At 41.2% G+C, this 22,500-nt stretch overlaps 2 protein-coding genes and 1 long non-coding RNA gene across 11 annotated transcripts in view; 1 reads left to right on the top strand and 2 right to left on the bottom strand.

The window, feature by feature from the left end:
* The window catches only part of pex5la (peroxisomal biogenesis factor 5-like a), a 112,855-nt gene that overhangs the window by 14,147 nt on the left and 76,208 nt on the right, over positions 1–22,500 (bottom strand). For all 4 annotated transcript variants that reach the window (XM_042111994.1, XM_042111993.1, XM_042111995.1 and 1 more), the window contains 2 exons: positions 6,436–6,552; positions 4,038–4,181 (listed from right to left, as the gene is read on the bottom strand). In XM_042111994.1, coding sequence (XP_041967928.1) covers positions 4,038–4,181; positions 6,436–6,552 — 261 coding nt within the window. The remainder of the gene's footprint in view (positions 1–4,037; positions 4,182–6,435; positions 6,553–22,500) is intronic.
* LOC121724976 overlaps positions 11,751–22,500 on the top strand; it is a 49,852-nt gene continuing 39,102 nt past the window's right edge. Inside the window, exon 1 of the long non-coding RNA XR_006035344.1 lies at positions 11,751–11,761. This is a non-coding gene — a long non-coding RNA (uncharacterized LOC121724976). The remainder of the gene's footprint in view (positions 11,762–22,500) is intronic.
* Positions 12,986–21,488, bottom strand: LOC121724972. Of its 6 annotated transcripts, XM_042111984.1 has the most exons (12): positions 20,185–21,482; positions 19,538–19,568; positions 19,318–19,399; positions 18,886–18,966; positions 18,311–18,361; positions 15,985–18,028; positions 15,799–15,897; positions 15,177–15,248; positions 15,022–15,093; positions 14,867–14,938; positions 14,143–14,217; positions 12,986–13,851 (listed from the first exon to the last, which is right to left on the bottom strand). In XM_042111984.1, exons 2-12 carry the CDS (start codon positions 19,543–19,545, stop codon positions 13,631–13,633), a joined length of 2,877 nt encoding a protein of 958 aa, XP_041967918.1. In that variant the 5' UTR covers positions 19,546–19,568; positions 20,185–21,482; the 3' UTR covers positions 12,986–13,630. The 6 variants fall into 6 exon arrangements, with proteins under 6 accessions (XP_041967918.1, XP_041967921.1, XP_041967920.1 ...); XM_042111987.1 differs by lacking the exon at positions 14,867–14,938 and having other exon boundaries at positions 20,185–21,485; XM_042111986.1 differs by lacking the exon at positions 15,022–15,093.

The raw sequence follows: 22,500 nt of genomic DNA, 5'->3' as shown, positions 1-22,500 counted from the left end.
CATCTAAACCAGTCTGGAGACCTGAGACCTGATCATCTAAACCAGGGATGTCAAAGTCAAATACATTAGAGGGCCAAAAAAACAAATTTGCTACAAGCCGAGGGCCGGGCTGGTTCAATGTTTATTAAAACATATTAAAATGACTGCACGTAACCTATTGAACCAAGACGTGTACTGTATTTTATTTAATGATTAAATGAATAATGACTGTGACTGAAGTGCGGGCAAAGTTTGCACAAATTTATGATTTTTCCCATCCTCACCGACCTTGTCATGATCATATGATGCCTCCTTGCTGCTTTGTCGTCTACATCAGCCTTTCTCAAACTTCTTTGACCTGAGGCCCAGTCAAGGCATACTTTGGGGTCATAGGGCCCACCTACATGAACCCACCCCCTCCTCCCACCCCCCATTAAATTATCATGATATCACAATTATTTTTCTTTTTTATACTATATTGCTATACATGCACTTCAAAACAGTGTTTAAAGTGCTAAGATTGTTCACAAAAGTTTGTGAAAACATGCACATCAGAGTACTGCTTTACTAATGTAAAATATATATAATTAGGCCTACAATAGTTTCATTGTTTTTGCATTGTTTCATGATGCTTGCATGAGAAATACTTCTCAAAACAACAGCAGTTATATGGGTGCCGTTGTTTTGGGATGTTTCCCTCATGCAAGCATCATACACTGATAGAATATGTATATGTTATTTAATTACATTTAATTTGAATGCCTGAATGTAAGGATTCAGGAGACATAATACCAGCTTTTGTGAATGGTAAATGGCGGATCAGATCATGCGTAAATCACTGATCTCGAGATCTTTAACTATCTTTTACTAAGACTAATTAATAGCTTTTGGCTGACTTTAATACTTAATGCCAAACAGTGTTTTATATAGTCTGTGCTCTGTTTTTTATGGAAGTTGCATAAATCCACGTTGTTCTATTAAATGTCGTTTCATAATTAGCCTTCCAATAGGTTGAAGCTTAGCTTTGCTACCAACGTGCACACGCATGCATTGAATAAACGCTCATACCACAACTTAATTATATGCCTCTATGTTTGATGACACCAAATTAACAAGTATTTCCTACTAATTGCAGAAATGTTTGTTTTCTTTTTCTGTTCGCGTCTCCTTGACCAATTGCACAGCAAATTATCAGACGATGGCCCTGGAATAATTTCACTCTGCAGACCATTGTCCACATTGCGGACCGCGGCCCATAGTTTGACAAATGGTGACCTGCATGCTGTCATATTAAGGCCTTTTTACGGTGTGTTTTAGCCGGGTTTTCGCGTAGAAGGCTCTGTAGAAAACTGGCACCCTATTCAACAAAGTTAAACTGAAGAGCGTGCCGTTCACAGACACCAGAATGAACGAGTTCACAGTAACGTTCATCAGGCAGTAGTAGCATAATACAGTACGTTCAGTTCACGTTCGCTCAAAATACATATGAACGAGTGACTTTCGTTCAATGAACGCGTTCAGGCACAACACTGGGGAGGGGGGTAGCTAAAAGTTGACATCTGCCCTGACTGAATACTGATGAATAATGAAGCCGAGGCCCACTTGCGGCGCCGCAGTGAGTTCGTGGGCTACCGTTGCATTGTGGGGAATGGAGTATTGATGCGAAACAGCAGCAGGCGGCTGTGGCCTGCGGGCCGGTTTTAATACTAATCAAATATCATCCCGGGGGCCGTAGATAATTAATTCGCGGGCCGGCCTTGACTTTGACATGTCTGATCTAAACCCACAAGGACATCTGAGCATCTAAACCCATAAAGAGACCAGAGACCTGAGCATCTAAACCAACTAGGAGACCAGAGACCTGAGCATCTAAACCAACTAGGAGACCTGAGACTTGAGCATCTAAACCAACTAGGAGACCTGAGCATCTAAACCAACTAGGAAACCAGAGACCTGAGTATCTAAACCCATGAAGAGACCTAAGCATCTAATCCCATGAAGCGACCCGAGACCTGATAATCTAAATCTATGTGGAGATCTGAGACCTAAGCATCTAAACGCATGAGGAGACCTCAGCATCTAAACCCTTGAAGAGACCTGAGACCTGAGCACCTAAACTGATTAGAAGACCTGAGACCTGATCATCTAAACTGATTAGGATACCTGAGATTGATCATCTAAACAGATTAGGAGACCTAAGTATCTAAACCTATAAGGTGATCTGAGCATTTAAACCGATGAGGAAACCTAAGACCTGATCATCTAAACCCATGAGGAGACCTGTGCATTTAAAAATGATTGCTCTGAAGTGCACTGCTGCAACTGGACACAACTGCCAGCGGACATCACTGTCTGAGCATGCTTTGGACATCACATGCATCACTGTCTGAGCATGCTATGGACATTACATGCATCACTTAGTGCTGGGCGGTATGACTAAAAATGTATATCACGGTATTTTTCAAAATTCTTACGGTTTCACGGTATATGACGGTATTTTTTCCCCCCATGCATAATCAGATGTTCAGCATTTTCTACAGGTTGAGAGGAATTGCTGCAGTACATTAAGTAAGGATGGTCTATTTTACTGTCATGATGTAGAATAACTCTATACTGACTAGTGGTAATGCAGTTTTGCATGGCCCCAGAAAATGATGCTGTTTACAAAGAGCCACTCATGATTCTAATGAAGAATCTAATCAGAATGCAAAAACAATTGCAGTCAAAAAACAGAACTTTTACTGTGCAAATTTCACAAACATCTTGTATCAAACCAATACAAAAAGTAGTGCAACTTGCAATAATTATACTTTTTTGAAAATTATACAATTTAAAATAAAACCTCTCTGCTAATATGCTTACTCTGTCAAATAGGCCTATCAGAAACATGCCTTATTGTTATTGTGTGGTTTACATGACGTTAGTGGTAGGCTAACGTTAACTTCATGTGGATGCGGATGTCTTGTTAGCCTGCCATGAGCTTCGGTTCGGTTCGCTAGGCAAAACATTAACAAAAAAAGTTCGTTTTGGTGCACTGATGACAGTCAGGATCATTTCTAACTAGCCAGCTAGTATTGCTCAGTGCATGTCTATAACATGCTTTACTTGCTACCTGGATAATTTCAGCGAATATTCTTAAGGTGAGATGAATGATAAGAACATTAAACTTCACTGTGTTCGGTGGGTTGCTAACTAACGACATTACTAGCCAGCTAGTTACAGCTGTTAAAACAATCTCAATAGAATTTTCGTGACGGTAAATCCAGAAAGGGTTAAAGCGGAGCTAGTAATCAAGGATCTTTGGTAAATCCCTTTCAATGCAGTATCCCTTAACGTTTTTCCTTAACTAAAGAAACAATTTAAGGTATCCTGTGCAACACCCTTAAATAAGCCCCTTACCTAAGGAGAAATTAAGCCTTAAGGGTCATACTTCAGGGGAAAAACTTAAGGTGTTTTGTGTTTACCCTCACTATGCCTTGCAGTGGCACCATGCGTGCGTGTGAAAAAAGTCCCGTCTGAAACACTGTCGCGCGGCGCAGCATTCCAAACGTTGTGTAATCAAATACACCGGTATGGCGGTATATTAAAAATTCATATCATAACGAAAATATACACCGGTATACGGTGTGAACCGGTATACCACCCAGCACTAGCATCACTGTCTGACAATTCTATGGACATCACATATGATATAGATGAGAAGCAAGATCAGAACAAACACAACATTACAAATAAAAGATCATGGAATAAAAATGTCAATAAAGAAACACAAAAAAACCAAAACAATATATACTTATACTGCTACACTGCAGCCTGACTACACCGATGGTATGTTATGTTGCTCCTCACACACACACACACACACACACACACTCACACACACACACACACACACACACACACACACACACACACAGGCCCTCAGCTTATCTGTTTCACTATTCTAAAGTGTGTCCACTTGTCTCTCACACACACCTTGGGCTTTTTCACACAGTGGAGTGTGTGTTCTGTGGTAGCTGGTGTGTGTGTGTGTGTGTGTGTGTTGGCTGTGTGCTGACCTCAGAGTCCTGGGGGTCCTGTAAGATGGCGGACTCCAGCAGCAGGACTGCGTTGGGCAGGTCGCCCTGGCGACGCTTCCTCACCCCCTCCTCAAAAGCGTTGGGCCACTCCTTATACGGGTTATCAGTGTGGAAATAGTAGCCCTGCACACACAGAGGACAGAGAGAGAGAGAGAGGGATAGAGGACAATAGAGAGAAAGAGTGGGGGAGAGAGAGAGAGAGAGAGGAAGAGTAAGAGACAAGGCCATTTAATTTATATAACGCATTTCATACCAAGGCAGTTCAATGTGCTTTACACAGGCGGCAGTAGAGTATCACACTATTTTATAACAGGAAACATCAGCAACTCACAACAATTACAATATAAGCTTAGTAAAAGCAGTAAAATAAGAGAGAGAGAGAGAAAGGGAGAGAGAGAGGAGAGAAAAAGGGAGGGAGAGAGAGAGAAAAAGGGAGGGAGAGAGAGAATCAATACAGGAGACTCCAGAGGATGTCAATTTGTGGACGTACTGTAAGGCAGTATGTGTGTTAATGTGGTGATCTGTGTGTGTGTGTATTAATGTTGAATGTCGTGATCATATGTGTGTGTAGAAATGTTGTGTGTGTGATTGTGTATGTACTGTATAAATGTTGTGAGCAGGTGTGTGTGTGTGTGTGTGTGTCCTTGCTGGCAGTAGTTGAATGAAGTGTTGGTGAGAGTTGCTGTGCTTGAGATCTGTGGCTGCCTCAGAGTTTTATGAGTTATATATCCCCCTTAGCCAGCACACACACACACACACACACACCTCAGCCAACATCTACACACACACCTTAGCCAGCATCAACACACACACACACACGCACACACACAGCCAGCATCGACCCTCCCTCCTAAAATCACCCTGTAAATGTTAAAGTGTGCATTTCTCCCCCTCATATTACCCTGATGGGCTGCAGCCAAGTGCACTCACATCCACTTTGTAGTCGCGCAGCTTTAAGTAGCGTAAAGACCCATAAAGGCCTCTGCTCAGAGTCTGGACTTTCAAACTACCAGAGCTTCTCTGGAGTCATTAGTGTATTCACATCAAACATCAGCCTTCACAGCGCCTTTCTCTCTCTCTCTCTCTCTCTCTCACACACACACACATACACACACAGACCACACACATACACATCACACACACACACACACACACACACACACACACAGACCACACACACACACACACACACACAGACCACACACATACACACACACACACACACACACATACACACACACACACACACACACACAGACCACACACATACACACACACACACACACACACACATACACACACACACACACACACATACACACCAGCCGTGACCCTACTCAAAAGTACTGTAATTACACACAACTACGACTACACTGTCAACCCAGCTCAACCTCTGAAACCCCACATCAGTTGTCCTGTGGAGAAGATCTGCTCGTGTGATTAAGTGAGCAGGCAGTGTGTGTGTGTGTGTGTGTGTGTGTGTGTGTGTGTGTGCCTACCTGCTCCATTGGTTATGCTGGACAGGATCTGTGGCTGATTGTTCTCAGCCAGTCAATTCTGTATCTATATATGTGTGTGTGTGTGTGTGTGTGTGTGAGTGTGTGTGTGTGTGGTGTACGTGTGTCAGTGGTGTGTGGGTCCATTCAGGAGTGGCCCCCGCTCACTCAATATGTAAATCAACCGAAGCGCAACTCGAACTCGAACATTAATTAAGACAAAATTATACCCGACCTGCTTGTTTACAAAATGTGCGCTTTTGGTTAATGTAGCCTAACATGCAGCGTATCCTTATTGAGCTATGTAGAACAGGAACAGAGACAGAAACCTTCCTAATTAAATCAGCCTACCCATAACATCACTTGTCAAATGCCGCACAAGCACAATGTGTTTAACTTTTACACCGCTGGCTGTGGGCTAACAGTTTAATGTGTGCTACACGTGGCCTTTGTGGATCATAAAATACTGGTAGGCAGACTGACTCACTGAGCTACCTGTCATTGGGTCTTGTGCCAACACTGAGCCTAGGCCAAAACAAACTGGTCCACTGCTCAGTGCGCATAAAGCAATCTATTGCTTAAAGTTTGGGAATTGATCTTGAAGTTACTTGGTTAGGCTAGGAGGGCTTACCAGTGCCGCATTTGTGACAAGCTTTGAAATGGCTTCACAAGAAGTGCACAGAACATAACCAGCACTGCTGTCATCTTCTTTAAGAACCTTTACAGATACTTCCTATATTTCGCTTTTCCCTGAGGAGAGTCTTTTTTATTTTTAATTCTTCCTTCTCCAGCATCTCCATGTAGCACAATTAGTCCTCAGCCCCGCACACCACTGGTGTGTGTGGGTGTGTGTGTGGGTGTGTGTGTGTGTGTGTGTTTACCTTCTCCATTGGTGATACAGTGGACGGGATCTGTGGCTGATCATTCTCAGTCAGCCAGTTCCGTCGAGCAAGCTCCTCCCACTCCGCCTGCATCTTATCCCAGAACTCCGTATCCGACTGGAGAGAGAGGGAGAGAGAGAGGGAATGAGGGAGAGAGAGAGGGAATGAGAGAGAGAGAGAGGGAATGAGGGAGAGGGGGCAGAAAAAGAGAGCGGAAGAGTGTGAGAGAGGGAGAGAGAGAGGGAATGAGGGAGAGAGAGAGGGAATGAGGGAGAGAGAGAGGGAATGAGGGAGAGGAAGGTGGTTCTCTCAATGGGGACGGACCTAATTAGACCTCTTAGAAGTTTCTAGACTCTGTGAGTCATGAGGGGAAGAGAGCAGTGAGCACAGAGCAATGGCCCAGAAGACACACACACACAGGCATACACACACGCATGTACGAAGGCACACAGACATAGACACACACACACACACACACACACACACACATACAGCATCCTCAGAGCCACTGTACTGCTGTGAGATTAATGAGTCGAGCTGTAACAAGCCTCACTAGGCCACCTCAAACCAGACCCAGAGGAGAAAGAAGGAGAGGGAGAGAGAGAAAGAGAGAGAGAGAGAGAGAGAGAAAGGGAGAGATGGAGAGAGAGAAAGAGAGAATGGAGAATGAAGCTATCTTCTTCTTAGAGTGATGGATAGCAAGGCAGAGTTTGAGCGTGTCTGTGACAGCTAGAGAGAGAGAAAATGAGTGAATGAATGAGTGAGTGAGTGAGTGAGTGTGAGTAAGTGAATGAGTGAGTGTGAGTAAGTGAATGAGTGAGTGTGAGTGAGTGAGAGAAAGTGAGTGTGTGTGTATATGTGTGCATGACAGAGAGAGAAAGAGTGAGTGAATGTGTGTGTGTGTGTGTCAGAGAGAGAGTGTGTGGGTGTATGTGTGTGTGACAGAGAGAGAGAAAGAGTGAATGAGTGTGTGTGTGTATGTGTGTGTGTGTGTGAGAGATAGAGAGAGAAAGCGAGGAAGAGAGAAGAAATATCTTGCCACAGCTTCATTAGCTGTTCTCTGATGCAGTGAGAATCAGGAGCTGACAGCAGGTTCAACAACTGCCTGACTGCTATAGGGCCTGTGGATGCTGTGTGTGTGTGTGTGCGTGCATGAGTGCGTGTGTGTGTGCGTGCGTGTGTGTGTGCGAGTGTGTGCGTGCGTGCGTATGCTGCATGACCTGGGGTTCTCTGAGGAGATGAGAGTAAAGCTGTAATTGGCAGGTGCTGCAGGTGGAACAAACAGCTCGTTAGCCACCCTGATAGCACCATGGGGGATGTGTGTGTGTGTGTGTGTCCAGCCCTCTCTGTTGTGTACCAGTTTACCAGTAGAACTTTGTAAAAAAAAGTATGTCTCTAAGTATTCAGGTTGATATGTATGTGAGTGTTAAGGCTGATGTGTGTGTTAGTGTTAAGGTTGATATGTGTGTTAGTGTTAAGGTTGATATGTGTGTTAGTATTAAGGCGTTAAGGCTGATATGTGTTTTAGTTGGTGTTAAAGTATTAAATGTGTGTGTTAGTGTTAAGGTATATGTGTGTGTTAGTGTGTGTGTGTTGTGTGTATTGTGTGTGTTAGTGTTAAGGTGGATATGTGTGTTAGTGTGTGTGTGTGTGTGTTGTGTGTGTTAGTGTTAAGGTGGATATGTGTGAATTAGTGTGTGTGTGTGTGTGTTGTGTGTATTGTGTGTGTTAGTGTTAAGGTGGATATGTGTTAAGCCTGATATGTGAGCTAGTGTTAAAGGGATACTCCAGAGCAGTGGTTCTCAAATGGGGGTACGTGTACCCCTGGGGGTACGTGAAGGCACTGCAGGGGGTACGTGAAATTTAACCCGTAGAAGCGATTGACAAAGTGCGTCAAAAAACAGCCTTTATTGTGTGACAGAGCAGAAGTGGGTCTTTCTAACGAGACCAGGCACTTGTCTGTACGTTAAAGTATGAAGATTAAAAAAATCATGAAATGAAATTGCATCATATTTACAGTCTCTGCGTTCACCTGCGCACCCATTACTCTCGTTTGAATTACTCGCGAACCCGTGAACGCATAGATATGCCATGCAGGTTAGATGAAAGAGGAGACACAGAGCTATCATTTGATACCAAGTACATCCTTCTAGGTTATAAAACAGACAAAGTGACAGCAAAATAATAATTTCATATAACTCGACTTACCTCACGTTTTTGTCTGTTTTTGTGGCAAAGCATGTTTATAATCCAACGCTATTGTGTGTTTCTCTATGGCAAAGGATGTTCATAATCCGGTTTTGAGATCCTAGCAAATTCCTGCATGGCATTCAATTCAAGGCTCACATTGCATCCCAATTTGTTCGACAAAGAAACACCTTTTTTGCCTTTGCTTTGTTTATGGCAACGCAGTAAAAAGTTGTAGAGAATCATGAGTGCAGACAGGCACACACACGTAAACTCGGGTCAAGTCAGGTCAGATCAGTTTGTGTTCCAGATATGGAGCGCAGAAAGGTCATAAATAAAAAAAATGGCTTTTATTTCTGTAAGGCACACACCACATATGTCTGTAAATTGCTCAGCCCCAGAGAATCCCTCCACCGTGGCAATGATATTGCCAGATTCAGGACAGTCTGCCCTACACACACATGAAATGCATGTAGAGCTATGAGCTTGCTGTGGTGAGATACATGTCAAAATATAAGATTTTTTATTATACACTTTTTATATTTTAATTCTTTAAAAATCAAAATAAAATCAATGCTAGTACTAATACTAATAATTGATCAGCTGGAGACTTCGCTCACTGCCATGCACAACTGAAAGGCTGAGGAAGTCATTTGTTCCTAGGTTGAACTGTTCAATGCCTCACTAAAGGGAAGAGGAGAGATAGACTTCTCTGCTTAGTCTGTCTGCCTCTCCACCCTCTCCATGTTTGAGTACTGACTGCCCACTACTGCTTTACTACTGTTTTACTACTGTTTTACTAATATCCACAGCCTAATGTTTTCACTACTGTTTTACTGCTACACTGTTTTTCATGCTATATTAGCACACATGATCAATGGCTGCGGTCAGGCTTCTGCTACAATACTGAATGAATGAATGGCTATAACCCTATTACCTCAACCTGTTCTTGCACTGACATAGTTTTTTTATATATTACCTTGTCTACATTATACTTTACTCTCCTATTTGTCCATATTATTTATGCTGGTCTCTAGACCTTATTCTTGCACTGTTGCACTGTTGGACTAATGTTGGACTACCTTTTGCACCTTCACCATGACACTCACTCCCTTTAGCACCTTACCAGTCCCGGCCCTGTCACTACAAGCGTCTTATGCTTGATCACCCTCAAGCACATTGGACTTTTTAAATGTAATTTATATAGTATATTTAGTATTTAGTTTTGTTAGTTTTCTTATCTTTTACTGTCTTTATTGTACAGTGGAGTTTAGTTATATGTTTACACTTATACTTATGTTTACTATTTCTGCAGTAAGTGCATGTTGTGTGTGATGTCTGTATGCTACTGAAGTATCTATCTATCTATCTATCTATCTATCTATCTATCTATCTATCTAATACATGAAATGATGGCAGATCTGGATAGCCTAGACTAGCCTAGGAAAAAAGCAATATATAATATGTGTGTGTGGCACTTACAATGACCAGAATAAATCCTTATGAATAAAGGTAGTGAAAATGCCCTAAAAAAACTAAGGGTTAAAATATACATATATTTAAAAAGTAGAATCCATGTAAAAATACTTAAAAAAAAAAAAATAATAAATATTTCAGGAAAATATAAGTTGTATGTGTTTATTAGTTCCAAAGTTTAATAAATTAGACACTGATGGCACAGTGCTCTGTTTTAAGTCTTTTTTTCTCAACTAAAAATGCTTTGCGCTGGTTAGGGGGTACTTCGCTGAAAAAATATTTCACAGGGGTTACATCACTGAAAAAAGGTTGAGACCCACTGCTCCAGAGTAAAACCAACCTGATCAAAATATAATTACACTTCTGTGGTAGTGTCGTGAGGGTGCCTTCACACAAACCGAAGTATTGTAAATTCGTAAAATAAATGTACAGAGGGGTTATTACAAGACCTGTTTCTGAAGGAAGCACATTTTATGACTTTGTGTTCCAGTGGGCGGTATTTAGTGTTAAGGTATACAGCTGTGGAAAAAATTAAGAGACCACTGCACATTTTTCTTATGTCATCCTACGGTTGCTGAGTGACATTCAAATGAGTTGACGGTCATATTCAAATTTGCAGTGGTCTGTTAATTTTGAATATGACCGTCAACTTATTTGAATGTCACTCAGCAACCGTAGGATGACATCAGAAAAATGTGCAGTGGTCTCTTAAAGCTGTATGTGTGTGTTAATGTTGAGGTATATGTGTGTGTTGCTGTTAAGGTTGGTGTGTGTGTTAATAATAATAATAATAATAATAAAGCTTTATTTGTATAGCACCTTTCATACACAGAATGCAGCTCAAAGTGCTTTACATTTGAAGCATGTAACACAATAGTAGTCAGTCAGTCATTATCAATCACTTTTCTTTGCTGTTTATGATATGCTCAGCAACATATCAAAAATATAGAAAATGACGTCATAAGACTGGCAGCCTTAACCCTCTTACCCCCCACAAGCACGCCATATGGCAACTGTGGCAAGGAAAAACTCCCATATTCCAGGAAGAAACCTTGAGCAGAACCTGACTTAATAGGGGGAGCCCATCTGCTTCTGGCTGGCTGCGCCCTCCAATAGTAGCAGATGTAGAATAATCTGAAAATGTAGTCTACAGGATAAGATGAGTTAACTAAAGGCTTTCCTGTACAGGTATGTTTTCAGATCTTTTTTAAAAATATTTACTGAACTCGCCTGCTTGATGTACAGAGGCAGGGTGTTCCATAGTTTGGGGGCATAATGGATAAACGCAGCTTCTCCACTTTGTTTGTGGAGCACTTTGGGTACGATTAAAAGATTAGAATTGGATGATCTAAGTTTCCTTTGTGGTTGATAAGATATTAAAAGCTCAGAAATATATGAAGGTGCTATGCCATTCAGAGCTTTGTAAGTAATTAACATAACCTTAAAATCAATTCTATAGGAAATAGGGAGCCAGTGCAGTTCAGCCAACACAGGGGTGATGTGTTAATGTTGAGGCATGTGTATATGTTGCTGTTAACGTTGTATGTGTGTGTTAGTGTTGAGGTATATGTGTGTGTTGCTGTTAAGGTTGTATGTGTGTGTTAATGTTGAGGTATATGTGTGTGTGTTGCTGTTAAGGTTTTATGTGTGTGTCAGTGTTGAGGTATACTGTACATGTACAGTATGTGTGTGTTGCTGTTAAGGTTGGAGTGTGTGTTGATGGGTGAGATATGTGTGTTGGTTGGGGCTGATGCCTCTGCTGTCCAGTAAGCGGGCAGCCTTTATGACTAATCTGTGATCGCAGCAGACTGAAGGAAAGTAAGCAGCTCTTGGTTTATGTAAGTCAGACAGATAATCATATCAAGAGCCGCTAACTCCACTGCTCTGTCCCAAAAATAAAAGCATCTGACAGACAGATTTAATCCCCGACTTCCTGCTGAGGATGTCTGTGTGTGTGTGAGAGAGAGAGAGAGAGAGAGAGAGAGTGTGTGTGTGTGTGTGTGTGTGTGTGTGTTTGTGTGTGTGTGTGTGTGTGTGTGTGTGTGTGCATGTGTGCGTGTGCGCATGTGTGCGTATGTGCGTAGTGTGTGTGTGTGATGTGTACTGAGTGACTGAGTATGTGTTTATGTGTGAGAGAGAGAGTGTGTGTGTGTGTATGTGTGTGTGTGAGAGTGTGTGAGAGTGTGTTTTGTGGGTGGGTATGGTGCTGTCACTCAGAGAGGGTTTGATATGGGCACCTCAGAGATACACACACACATACACACACACAGAGTTGAACACATGCTCACACACACTACAGCACACTCACACATACAGATATTAGAGTACACACAAAGAGCTGAGCAAGTAAGCACGCACACACACACACACACACACACACACACATACCCATCTTTATCACCGCCTGGGGACACCTGAAAGAACGGTCACTTTTGGGGACACCACTTTCTAAGCATGGTACAGACAAGGCATTGCACAGGAGCATTGTATATGGGTTCAGTAATAAGCAAATCAGTTGGAATATAGAATACACACTTCATACCTGAAGTTAGTCTGACACCTGACTCCTGACCAGCCACAGGGGACAGGTGTCAGGTGGTCAAAGTGAGGACTCTGGCCCCGCCCATAGTTACGCCCACCCAAGTGATGTAATCAACAAGCACAGTGCAATCTGGGGACCAACTTCTGTATTTTCTTGGATATACTGAAAACCATTCTGAAGGAGCACATGTAATGTAAACCACATTTGTTCAAGTTGCAATGCATCTTATACTATAATACCATGAGGTATTTGAGGATTTACTGTTGTTTTGGAAATACTCGTGAGACCTGCCTCATGACACCAAGTTGAAGCTAATACGTATACACAAGGAAAGAAATAAAAACATTAGTAGCAATCAACACATTTATTGGCTGCTTAACACAGTGCCAGAATGCACAACCACACTTCATTAGAACGTTATGAGGTAGATTGTTGTGATAGTTATTAGCGTACATTATTTCTGAAAGTGCTAGTAATGCTACAGTCAACACCATGTGAAAAAGCAGATACCTTCTCAATATAAAATATCTACTCAGGCATTGCAGATACCAAGTGAATAATGAAAATAAAAGAAATATTAAAATGAATAAAAAAAAGTGTGTTGTCAGAATATTTTTAACGAACCTCGTCAACAAGGATACAACGTACCTTCTTCTCACACGCAACTCTTTACACTTCAACATTATTACAATCATGAGCATCATTAATTTTCCTCTAAAGCCTGTTTGTATGAGCATGTAGTATTAACAACGAAAGTACACAATTGACCCTCTCCCAACCTAAAATCATTTAAGTACTGTTAAAATAAAGTGCATGTACTGTAATACCAATGACAAAAACATTGCTGACCCTCTGCCAACATAAAATATAAACAAGAATACTGTGTAAGTACAGGGCATGTATTGTGTGGTCCTCTGAAATGCTCAAGCCCTGTTAAGAAAACTGAACACATTCCCATCTCCCACCCCCAAACTCATTCTTATCAAATTGCTATAAAAGGGTCTGTGTGGTTCTTTGGTAGGACACACAACGATTTTTGACATAAAACTTAACTGACATCCAGTCACGGAACTTAAGTGCTTCAGGTGCTGAGTTGATACAAGAAACGCAGTCTGCCTTCCCAGGAGTTCTGCCTGTAGTGATAAATTTCATCAGGGTCTTCTCAACAGCGCGGATTTCTTCTTGACTCCATGGTCTTCTCTTGCGGCAGGCTGTGAAATAGAATCACAACAAAGAATATCAAAAAGACACTAATGAAATATGCTTAACCAAAAATATTCACACTTATGTGTCTTTCAAGTCTGACAATGAATGAATTGTTGTATGATGAAGTTGTTTGACAAGTTTTAATTTGATAAAGACAGAGGCCTATACATTTATTTTAGCTCAGTTTCCTGACAGGTTTAACATATTTACTTGAACACAAACCCTATCATTTGCTACACTAATTTTGATCGGACTACATAAGTTCATATCAGAACACAAACATCCATCATACTTACATGTCTTGGATGCTGCATCTGGAACATCGGAGTTCATTTCATCACATTTACTTTGGCTCTTCATCTTTGATGTGCCTAAAACAAAAACAATTTCACACCACAAATCACCATCCTGTCTGCAACACACATTTTGTGAAGGGCAAACAACATTTTTTAAAATGAATCTGTATGAAGACACGTTTGCAAAGAGGAGAAGCAATTTTTTGCTTCTGATTTATTTATTTTTTGCTTCACATTCATGAAAGGTTTGGTATGAGTCATGTATCATGAAACAGTCATGAATGCTTTATGTGCAGTTTATGACAGCTGCTATGAGTTATGTGTTATGAACTCACCCGTCAAGTAAAGTGTTACCCAAATGTTTGTGAAAAGGTTTTAGTGAGTTAGGAGTCTTCTTGACTATTTCTAAGCTATCCCAGACTTAGGTGCTACTTTTAGGGCTAAAATACTTTGAGTTAATCCCCAGCTGACAGTTATATTGTGGCAACGTTGTGAGCATGTACCGCATAGGTCGTCACGGCGTAGTTGAATAACATGGTGGCTACGTTTCTTGTCCATACCTAAAGTTACGTGCAGAGGACTTTCTGGGGATGTCAATTATGTTGCTACAGCATTCTCTGAAAGTTAGTAGTTACTTTTAGCCTTAAGATTCTTTGTGAATATGGCCCCTGCTGTCTCCGATGACATTTATTTATCAGTTAGGCATGAACAAAACCTTACTCACGTTTCTTAGTAGCTGAACCTGGATCCTCGGACTCGTCCTGTGATTGCATGCAATGTTTCTTCTTTGAAGTGCCTGCGTTTCAGACATTAAAATCAGCATCATGTTCAACACCTTCAAGACAACCTGCAAGCATTCATATTACCCTTAATACTTACGTTTCTTAGCAGCTGAACCTGGATCCTCGGACTCATCCTCTGACTGCATGCAGTGTTTCTTCTTTGAAGTGCCTGCGTTTCAGACATTAAAATCAGCATCATGTTCAACACCTTCAAGACAACCTGCAAGCATTCATATTACTCTTAATACTTACGTTTCTTAGCAGCTGAACCTGGATCCTCGGACTCTTCCTCTGATTGCATGCACTGTTTCTTCTTTGAAGTGCCTGCGTTTCAGACATTAAAATCAGAATCATGTTCAACACCTTCAAGACAACCTGCAAGCATTCATATTACCCAGTTTTTCCGCTAGATTTTTTTTAACAGTGGCGGCAGGTACCTCGGATTAGCATTGCTGTTTATTCTTAAACTGCAATTTTCAGCAGCCAGCGAAGGGCATTTAGCCTACTAGTACTATGCTTCTGGACAATATTTTGCGTCTCCCCTAATTCTGAAGCAGTGGCACTGCTAAATGAAGAGGAAACACTGAGAAGAAAGTTAATGCTTTAAATAGGCTACATCAATACAATATATAATATGTAAACTGAAACTGGACGGGCCATAATAACCTCTGACTAGGTTTAGGCTACTTATTGTTAAATTGCAATGCGAGCGGCAGCCAGCAGGGGAGGATACGTCGCAGGATTATTTAAAAAGCAAATGTGCGTCTGCCCTGATTCTGATACCGTGGCGGTATTAATTAAACAATGGGGGGGGGGGGGGGGGGCGCCATGCTGAAATAAATGTAGAGGAAACACTGTTACCCTTAATACTTACGTTTCTTAGCAGCTGAAGGTAGGTAGGATGTAGAAGGTGGGCTTAGTTCTTCGTCCGTCAGTTCGCTTTCTGAATGGTCACTCTCCTCTGGAATTGTTTCTAAAGCACACCAATCAGAAACTTGTGAAATCTACTAAATGTATAAATCATAGTGAGATTAACATTAACCTTGAACATTATAATTACCATTGGGATCAATTTCAATTTCATCTAAATTCTTTCCTTTGTAGTCCATTAAGCACCCTCTTTCCATGGCCATCAGGACTTTACTAACTTTAGCCAGTTGTAGTGTTCCTTCTGGCAGACGATAGAACTTGCGGTGGACTGCGATGTTGTGGCCCAAAAAATCAGCCAATTGATCCATTTCTGTATCTTTGAGGTTCAAAACCTTGGAAAGTGTGGATACATGTTTCCTTAATTTCGTAGAGGATAAGCGCTCTGGGTATTTGGCTTGGCACTCCTTTGCAAACTGGTGAATGCACTTGTAGCCTCGAATAAACGTTTCTTGTCTAGGTCTGGCAAAAAAATAGATGTTATTTTCGAGAACCTCACAGGATGCACGAGTCTTCACTAACAATTCCATGGACGCCTGCATTGCTGGGGTTAGCAGTAGAGGGACCTTCCTGTCTCTCTTCCCACGAATTTCAATCCTTTTGAAGTGTTCACACAGCTTCTTCTCTAGAGCAGTTAGAGCCTCAGCTACATCTGCATGCAATGGCACATCAGTTTCAGTGAAGGCAGTTAGGCGCATTTTTGACACCTCCCCCTCTCTTCTACGGTTGAACAGTATAAGCTGAGCGAGGGTTACCTCAGCTAGATCAACCCAGTTCCTTGATGATTCCTCGTTTGTTAGCTGTTGGTATGCTTCTTTTTGTTTTTGATCCATGTACATGTGCATTTTTTTAACATCTTCAGTGAATGGCAGCAGTTGTGGGGTGTTCCACTTCGCTTCTGAAAGTGTTTTCAGTGCAGATGAGGAAACATTTTCATTCCAGCATGTTCGGTAAATTTGTTTGAAGTGTTGTGCATTTTCAACAATTTTCTTTTTCCCCGATATCATTGCATTACATTCAATAATGCTCGCAATCTTCTGCAAGCTGTGGCCTAATTTTAAAGCCAGTGAAGGTATTTTGAAAGAATTGGAGTTACTGTCAAAGCCTGCTACATCCTTCACAGCATTCACAACATGTGGAAAGTTCGACGGAAGAATGAAATCCTCCATTGTCTTCATTGGGGATTCCTGTGTACCTGCTAACAGCAGTCTTCCAACCTCCCTCATCTTTTGCCTAATGTATTCGTGTTTTGAAGGATCATGGCCAATTTTGTTAAACATTTGCTCTCCCATCTTTACAATGCACACGTCATTTTTAGCGGCATGGGTAACATCATCCTGACTCATTTCACTTAAGAGCTTCCATAACTTAGCACTTACTCCCACTGGTACAGGTTGAGCGTTTGCACAGAGTGATTGTATTCTGTTTTTGCCAGGTTTGAGTACCCCACACTGTCTAGCCAGAGTGCACCTTTTCATATGCTTCCAAAGAAACCTTCTCTTGAAAAGCCCTTGGCAGCTTAAACAATGCAGGAAATCGTTAGGATTGATATTACTGTCACTTGTTTGTTTACAAGGAACTATCACGCCAGAGCCTTCACGAATCACGTCAATGTTGTGTGCCCGGTTTCCTTTTTTGCGCAGAAGGTCCAGGTGAATTCTTCTTGATTTTGAATTTTTGGGGAATCTAACAGCTGCAGCTACTTCTGCTTCATTTTTGTGTACATGTTCCAAGTGTCTTGCCATTTTTGCATAAGGCTTTGAACAAAAAAGACAAAAATGCCTTTTGCTGTAGGCCCTTGACCCATCTGATTTCTTTTTCACATTCATTACAACTACTGACTCACTTGAAGACTTCTCATTGTCAGTGGCAGAAAAGGATGTTGTTGCTGTTGTGCCATCACTGGACTTGGCAGAAGAAACTTTGGGCCTGACCTTCTTTGCAGGTTTCTCATCACTGGACTTGGCAGAAGAAACTTTGGGCCTGACCTTCTTTGCAGGTTCCTCATCACTGGACTTGGCAGAAGAAACTTTGGGCCTGACCTTCTTTGCAGGTTCCTCATCACTGGGCTCCTCTGAGCTGCTGCTATTTGAGTCCGGAACATAATCGTCCTCACTGCCACTATCTTCACTGCTGGGCAAAGAATCCCTTGGAATGCCCAGCATCTCTTTTGTGAGCTTCAGATAGAAAAACAAAGATTAATTTTAAAGCAATGTTTAGAAAGTTTTGCAGTCTGCTTACTGATATTAAAAAAAGCTGTGATGAAGTCAAATACCATGAATGAGAGTAATAGGAGTATCTATGAAATGTAATCTACTAACACTATGACAACTATCACCACATCTATGATAAAACATAACTCATTCATTAACATCAAGACAACATTGTACAACAAATACACAAACACAATTTGTTCACCCATATTTCACTGGTTCAAGTAGTCTTATATTATCACTTACAAACACACTTTCCGTTCGCTGTAGCTCTGGAACTAATTCTGAAGCACTGTTCTGTGGAGGACAAGAACACATAGGAGGACATCAAATATATACACTATATTGCCAAAAGTATTGGGTCATCTGCCTTGACCCCCATATGAACTTCAGTCACATCCTGTTATTAATCCATAGGGCTTAATATGACACCATTTTCTGCTATAACAGCTTCAACTCTTCTGGGAACACTCCTACACCTTGTGGAAAGCCTTCCCAGAAGAGTTGAAGCTGTTATATCTTAAAAGAGTGGACCAACGTCATATTAAACCCTATGGATTAAGAATAGGATGTGACTGAAGTTCATATCGGGGTCAAGGCAGGTGACCCAATACTTTTGGAAATATAGTGTATATAGCAATCACATATTACCAGACAATATACAGAGAATCAAATATATAGCCATCACATAAGACCGGACAATATAAGGAGAATCAGGTCCAAACATATTTCCGAGTTTTGTGTTCACACCTGTAGCACACAACACGTCTCCTGGAGTAAACACTGGGTGATTTAACATGTTTAGAATGTAAATTACTTACATTTCGTACTTTTGTTGTTCTTTTTGGGCCTTCCGTTTTGTATCCCGATTCTGCATCGCTCTCCTGCTTCCCCATGGTTGCCTGTAACAAACATACAGTATAAGCTATGAAATGATCATCTAATTCCACTATTCATGCCCATAAGACATTTTCTCAAGAATGTTTTTATTGCATATGAACAATAATGATTGCTCTTTCTTCACATGGCACACAGGCAAACAGTAACAGTCATCTACAGTATGCCTCCATCTCCAAGTCCTGGGTCTATAGCAGTTCATTGCATTAAATGGTCTATTATTGATTTAATAAGAGCAACATCATCCTTTTATATTACAATTTTGCCTCATCCCATACACAATTTATTTAGAGAATTGTCAAACAGGAACATTACTGTGATGTGCAAACTAATGAGAGTGTAGCTGTCAACTATACCATTTTATCATAGAGGGATTCACACTTTGAGTGATGCTGGCGCAAAACTAAAATTCGTTTTAAGAACCTCTCCGAGATGGTACTGTGCAATAGAAAAGAAAAGCATGCATTTTACACCATTACACTAATAATAGTCTAATACATATTATACATCAATATGTTAGCCCAAATTTAATCTGGAATAAGCATGACCATAGGAATACAAATTTGAAATGCTTACCTTGTCATTTCACATGTTCAACAAGTAATATCTAAGGAGATAATAATAGAAGAATATAAGACTGACATCATGGGGGGAAAACAACTTAATATCTCTAACGTTAGCCTAATGTCTGTATAACTAGGCTGTTAAGCTACTTTGTCATTATGATAGCTCGCTAAAGTATTGACTTATTAACAGTAGCAAGGTCTCTACTTTTTTTGATAACTTTGTTAGCTTGCTAACGTGTTTACTTCATTAGCATGCTGTCTGGTTTTGTCAGGCAACGTTAGGTGAACTTGCCAGCGTGCAGACATGTCCCCTGTTAGACCATCTATGCTAACGTCTATTTGTAGGTAATTTGCTAACGTGCGAACTTCGTTTGCTTGCCATCTTAATAACATTTGGTAGTTGGCTTGCTGAAACGTTACATGGTTTAAGCATGCAGGCTTCGAGGATCAAAGCCGTCAAAAGTAAAAGTATAACGTTATACATCGCATTAATTCAACACTTACTACCGTAGTACCAGCGAAGTGGTGTTAGACTCGTATCCAGTAACTAACCTAACGTTAATGCGATTATAACGTAGCAACAAGAACTACCCTGCTGTTCTATCAAAAATATGTTTCTCAAGTATAAAGCAATACAAGACAGAACATTAAACTTACATTTACAGCACACACGTGTCCTCTCCTCCACGTTTCACCTACTCCTGGTTTCATCAAAATGGCGCTTGTCAAAGTACTTCTTGTTGTAGAAGAAAGACGTTGTGGGATAGATCGCTGCTGATTGGACGTGAATCTCTTGCGTTGTTTGAAATAAAATAACCGAAATTAATACATTTTTATTTTCATTAATTTAATTGTTTATATTCCGGTATCATCAATTAGAAATGTTTTAGACTAAACCTATGGAATACAAAAAGTGCTGATATAGCCTAGTTGTAAAACTGAGCCCGCCAAAAGCATCTGGGGTGGGGGGATCCGTTCGTATAGTCTATTTGGGGACTTGAGTCTGATGAGACCGGGAGTGCGAGAGTGGAAAAGGGAGTGCAGCCAAACCGCCAAAATGTTGGGGGGAGGGGTGTCCTATAGTCTGTATGGGGACATTAGTCGAGAAGTGCTTAAATACTATGCAATTAGCGAACGTAACACAGACGATTTCAAACGTGTAGTAATCTAGTAATACTCTAGTAATAGTAGGCTAGGCCTGTAAAGTAGCCTACTTGAAGCCTATGTTGAACAATCACTCATTAATTTGTGCAAACAAGTAATCAATGACATGAAAATTAAACTAAGATGGCCATGTTGCTGGAAGGAGTGGCGTTAACACACAAATCTAGGCAAACTTTAAAGTTAGTTGACCCGTTAAACCAGGTTTATCATAGGCCATAGATAAAACACAACTTTGAAACAGGCTTTTTATGGAGATTCTGTTGAATATGGCAATATAGAGGTAATAAGCTTGGTTTCACCATGTCTAATAGGCTAGTAACCTTAGCCTATGGGTAAACTTCCTTTGCTGTTCTCCAGTAACTGTCTTTTCCTGGTTTCTTGGTGGCTTATGGTCACCTGATACATCATGTGACAATGCCCACTTCTGTGGGCGGAACCTGACTTCAGACAATGTCATTGGGGTGGAGCCTGCAGCATAGTTTACACACCTGCAATACAGCCACTGACCAAAGGTGTCTCACTCCTAAGCTTCGATCTTCAGCACACACACACATTCGGACAAAATCAGAACTTTTGGGGACGATGAAAACTTTCAGAGATATTGATGCTAGGTATGTTAGCATGACAGCTGCTATCATGTATAGCTGTTATCCTGGTGGGGACTATGGTTTTAGGTCCCCACTCAGTCAATTGTCCCCTATTGGTTGGTGTGCAATCAACCCATAGTCCCCTATTGGTCGGTAGGATAAGTACACACACACACACACACACACACACACACACACACACACGAGAGAGCATTGATGAACTGTCAGGGACACAGAGGTGAGAGAAGACTACCTGCTGCTACGTAAGCACATCTGCCATTACTCATAAACTTTAACTCACGCATGCACACTGACTGACCTGCTCTCACACACACACCGTCCGCAGTTCACCGCAAAACATAAGAAAGCCAAAGTCACAAACAAAATGTGTTGGAAGAGACAAACTACCTCAAATCAGCTCAAGCCCCTTCTAAAGGAGCTTCCTCAACATAGGCTACACAAAGACACACAAAGCAGTTTGCTCACCTTACTCCTGCTGATTTACTTTAAGCAATCCTGGACGAGCCCCCGTTTTCATGATACGACCCGTAGGGGCAGCAAACAAGAAAGGGACGCCAATAACAGATAAAACTTCAATACATTTATTGACTAATAGAAAATGAGGGCCAGTTGTGGTAATGCTTTTGCGCCCACTTCAGGTGTATTTGTTTCGTAACATGCGTGTAAAATCATTGCAAGGTATGTACAAACAGGCCGTATTGAGGTCAAAGCGCAGACTGCCTCTCGCGGGAGCTGAAATTGGCAAACTACGCTTTTCTGTGTCATGCATATGCATTCATGGGAGGATTCAGGGGAAAGTGGGCGTAAAGAGATGGGAGGGGAAGAGTAAAGAGCGCCTAATTATGTATTCCGCGGTATGTACAAAGACTGCTTGTGAAAGCGCACGTCTATTCTGCGCCTAAAAACTTCCGCCTTGTAAAAGCAGGTGTTAATCCAAATTGCAGTTAAATGCGACAAAAGGAGAACCTTTCAAAGTCAACAGAATCGCTATTTAGAGCACCAGTTTTGTGTCTTTATACTATATCAAAAGCAACCTTAACTTTCGTTGGCCTTTCGAATGTCTTACTTTCACTTTCACGTCATTCACTTAAACTTTCCTACTTGCTAGATTTGACCAATCTTCCATAGCCTACATTCACAAGTAGTTTGGGTAGAACTACTGATCTTCATTATCTCCCTGCACAAAATCTGTGTGTGTGTT

The sequence above is a fragment of the Alosa sapidissima genome, chromosome 12, assembly GCF_018492685.1.
Source record: "Alosa sapidissima isolate fAloSap1 chromosome 12, fAloSap1.pri, whole genome shotgun sequence".
In the NCBI taxonomy this organism is placed as follows: Eukaryota; Metazoa; Chordata; class Actinopteri; order Clupeiformes; family Clupeidae; genus Alosa; species Alosa sapidissima.
This window is presented reverse-complemented; position numbering and strand designations above follow the sequence as displayed.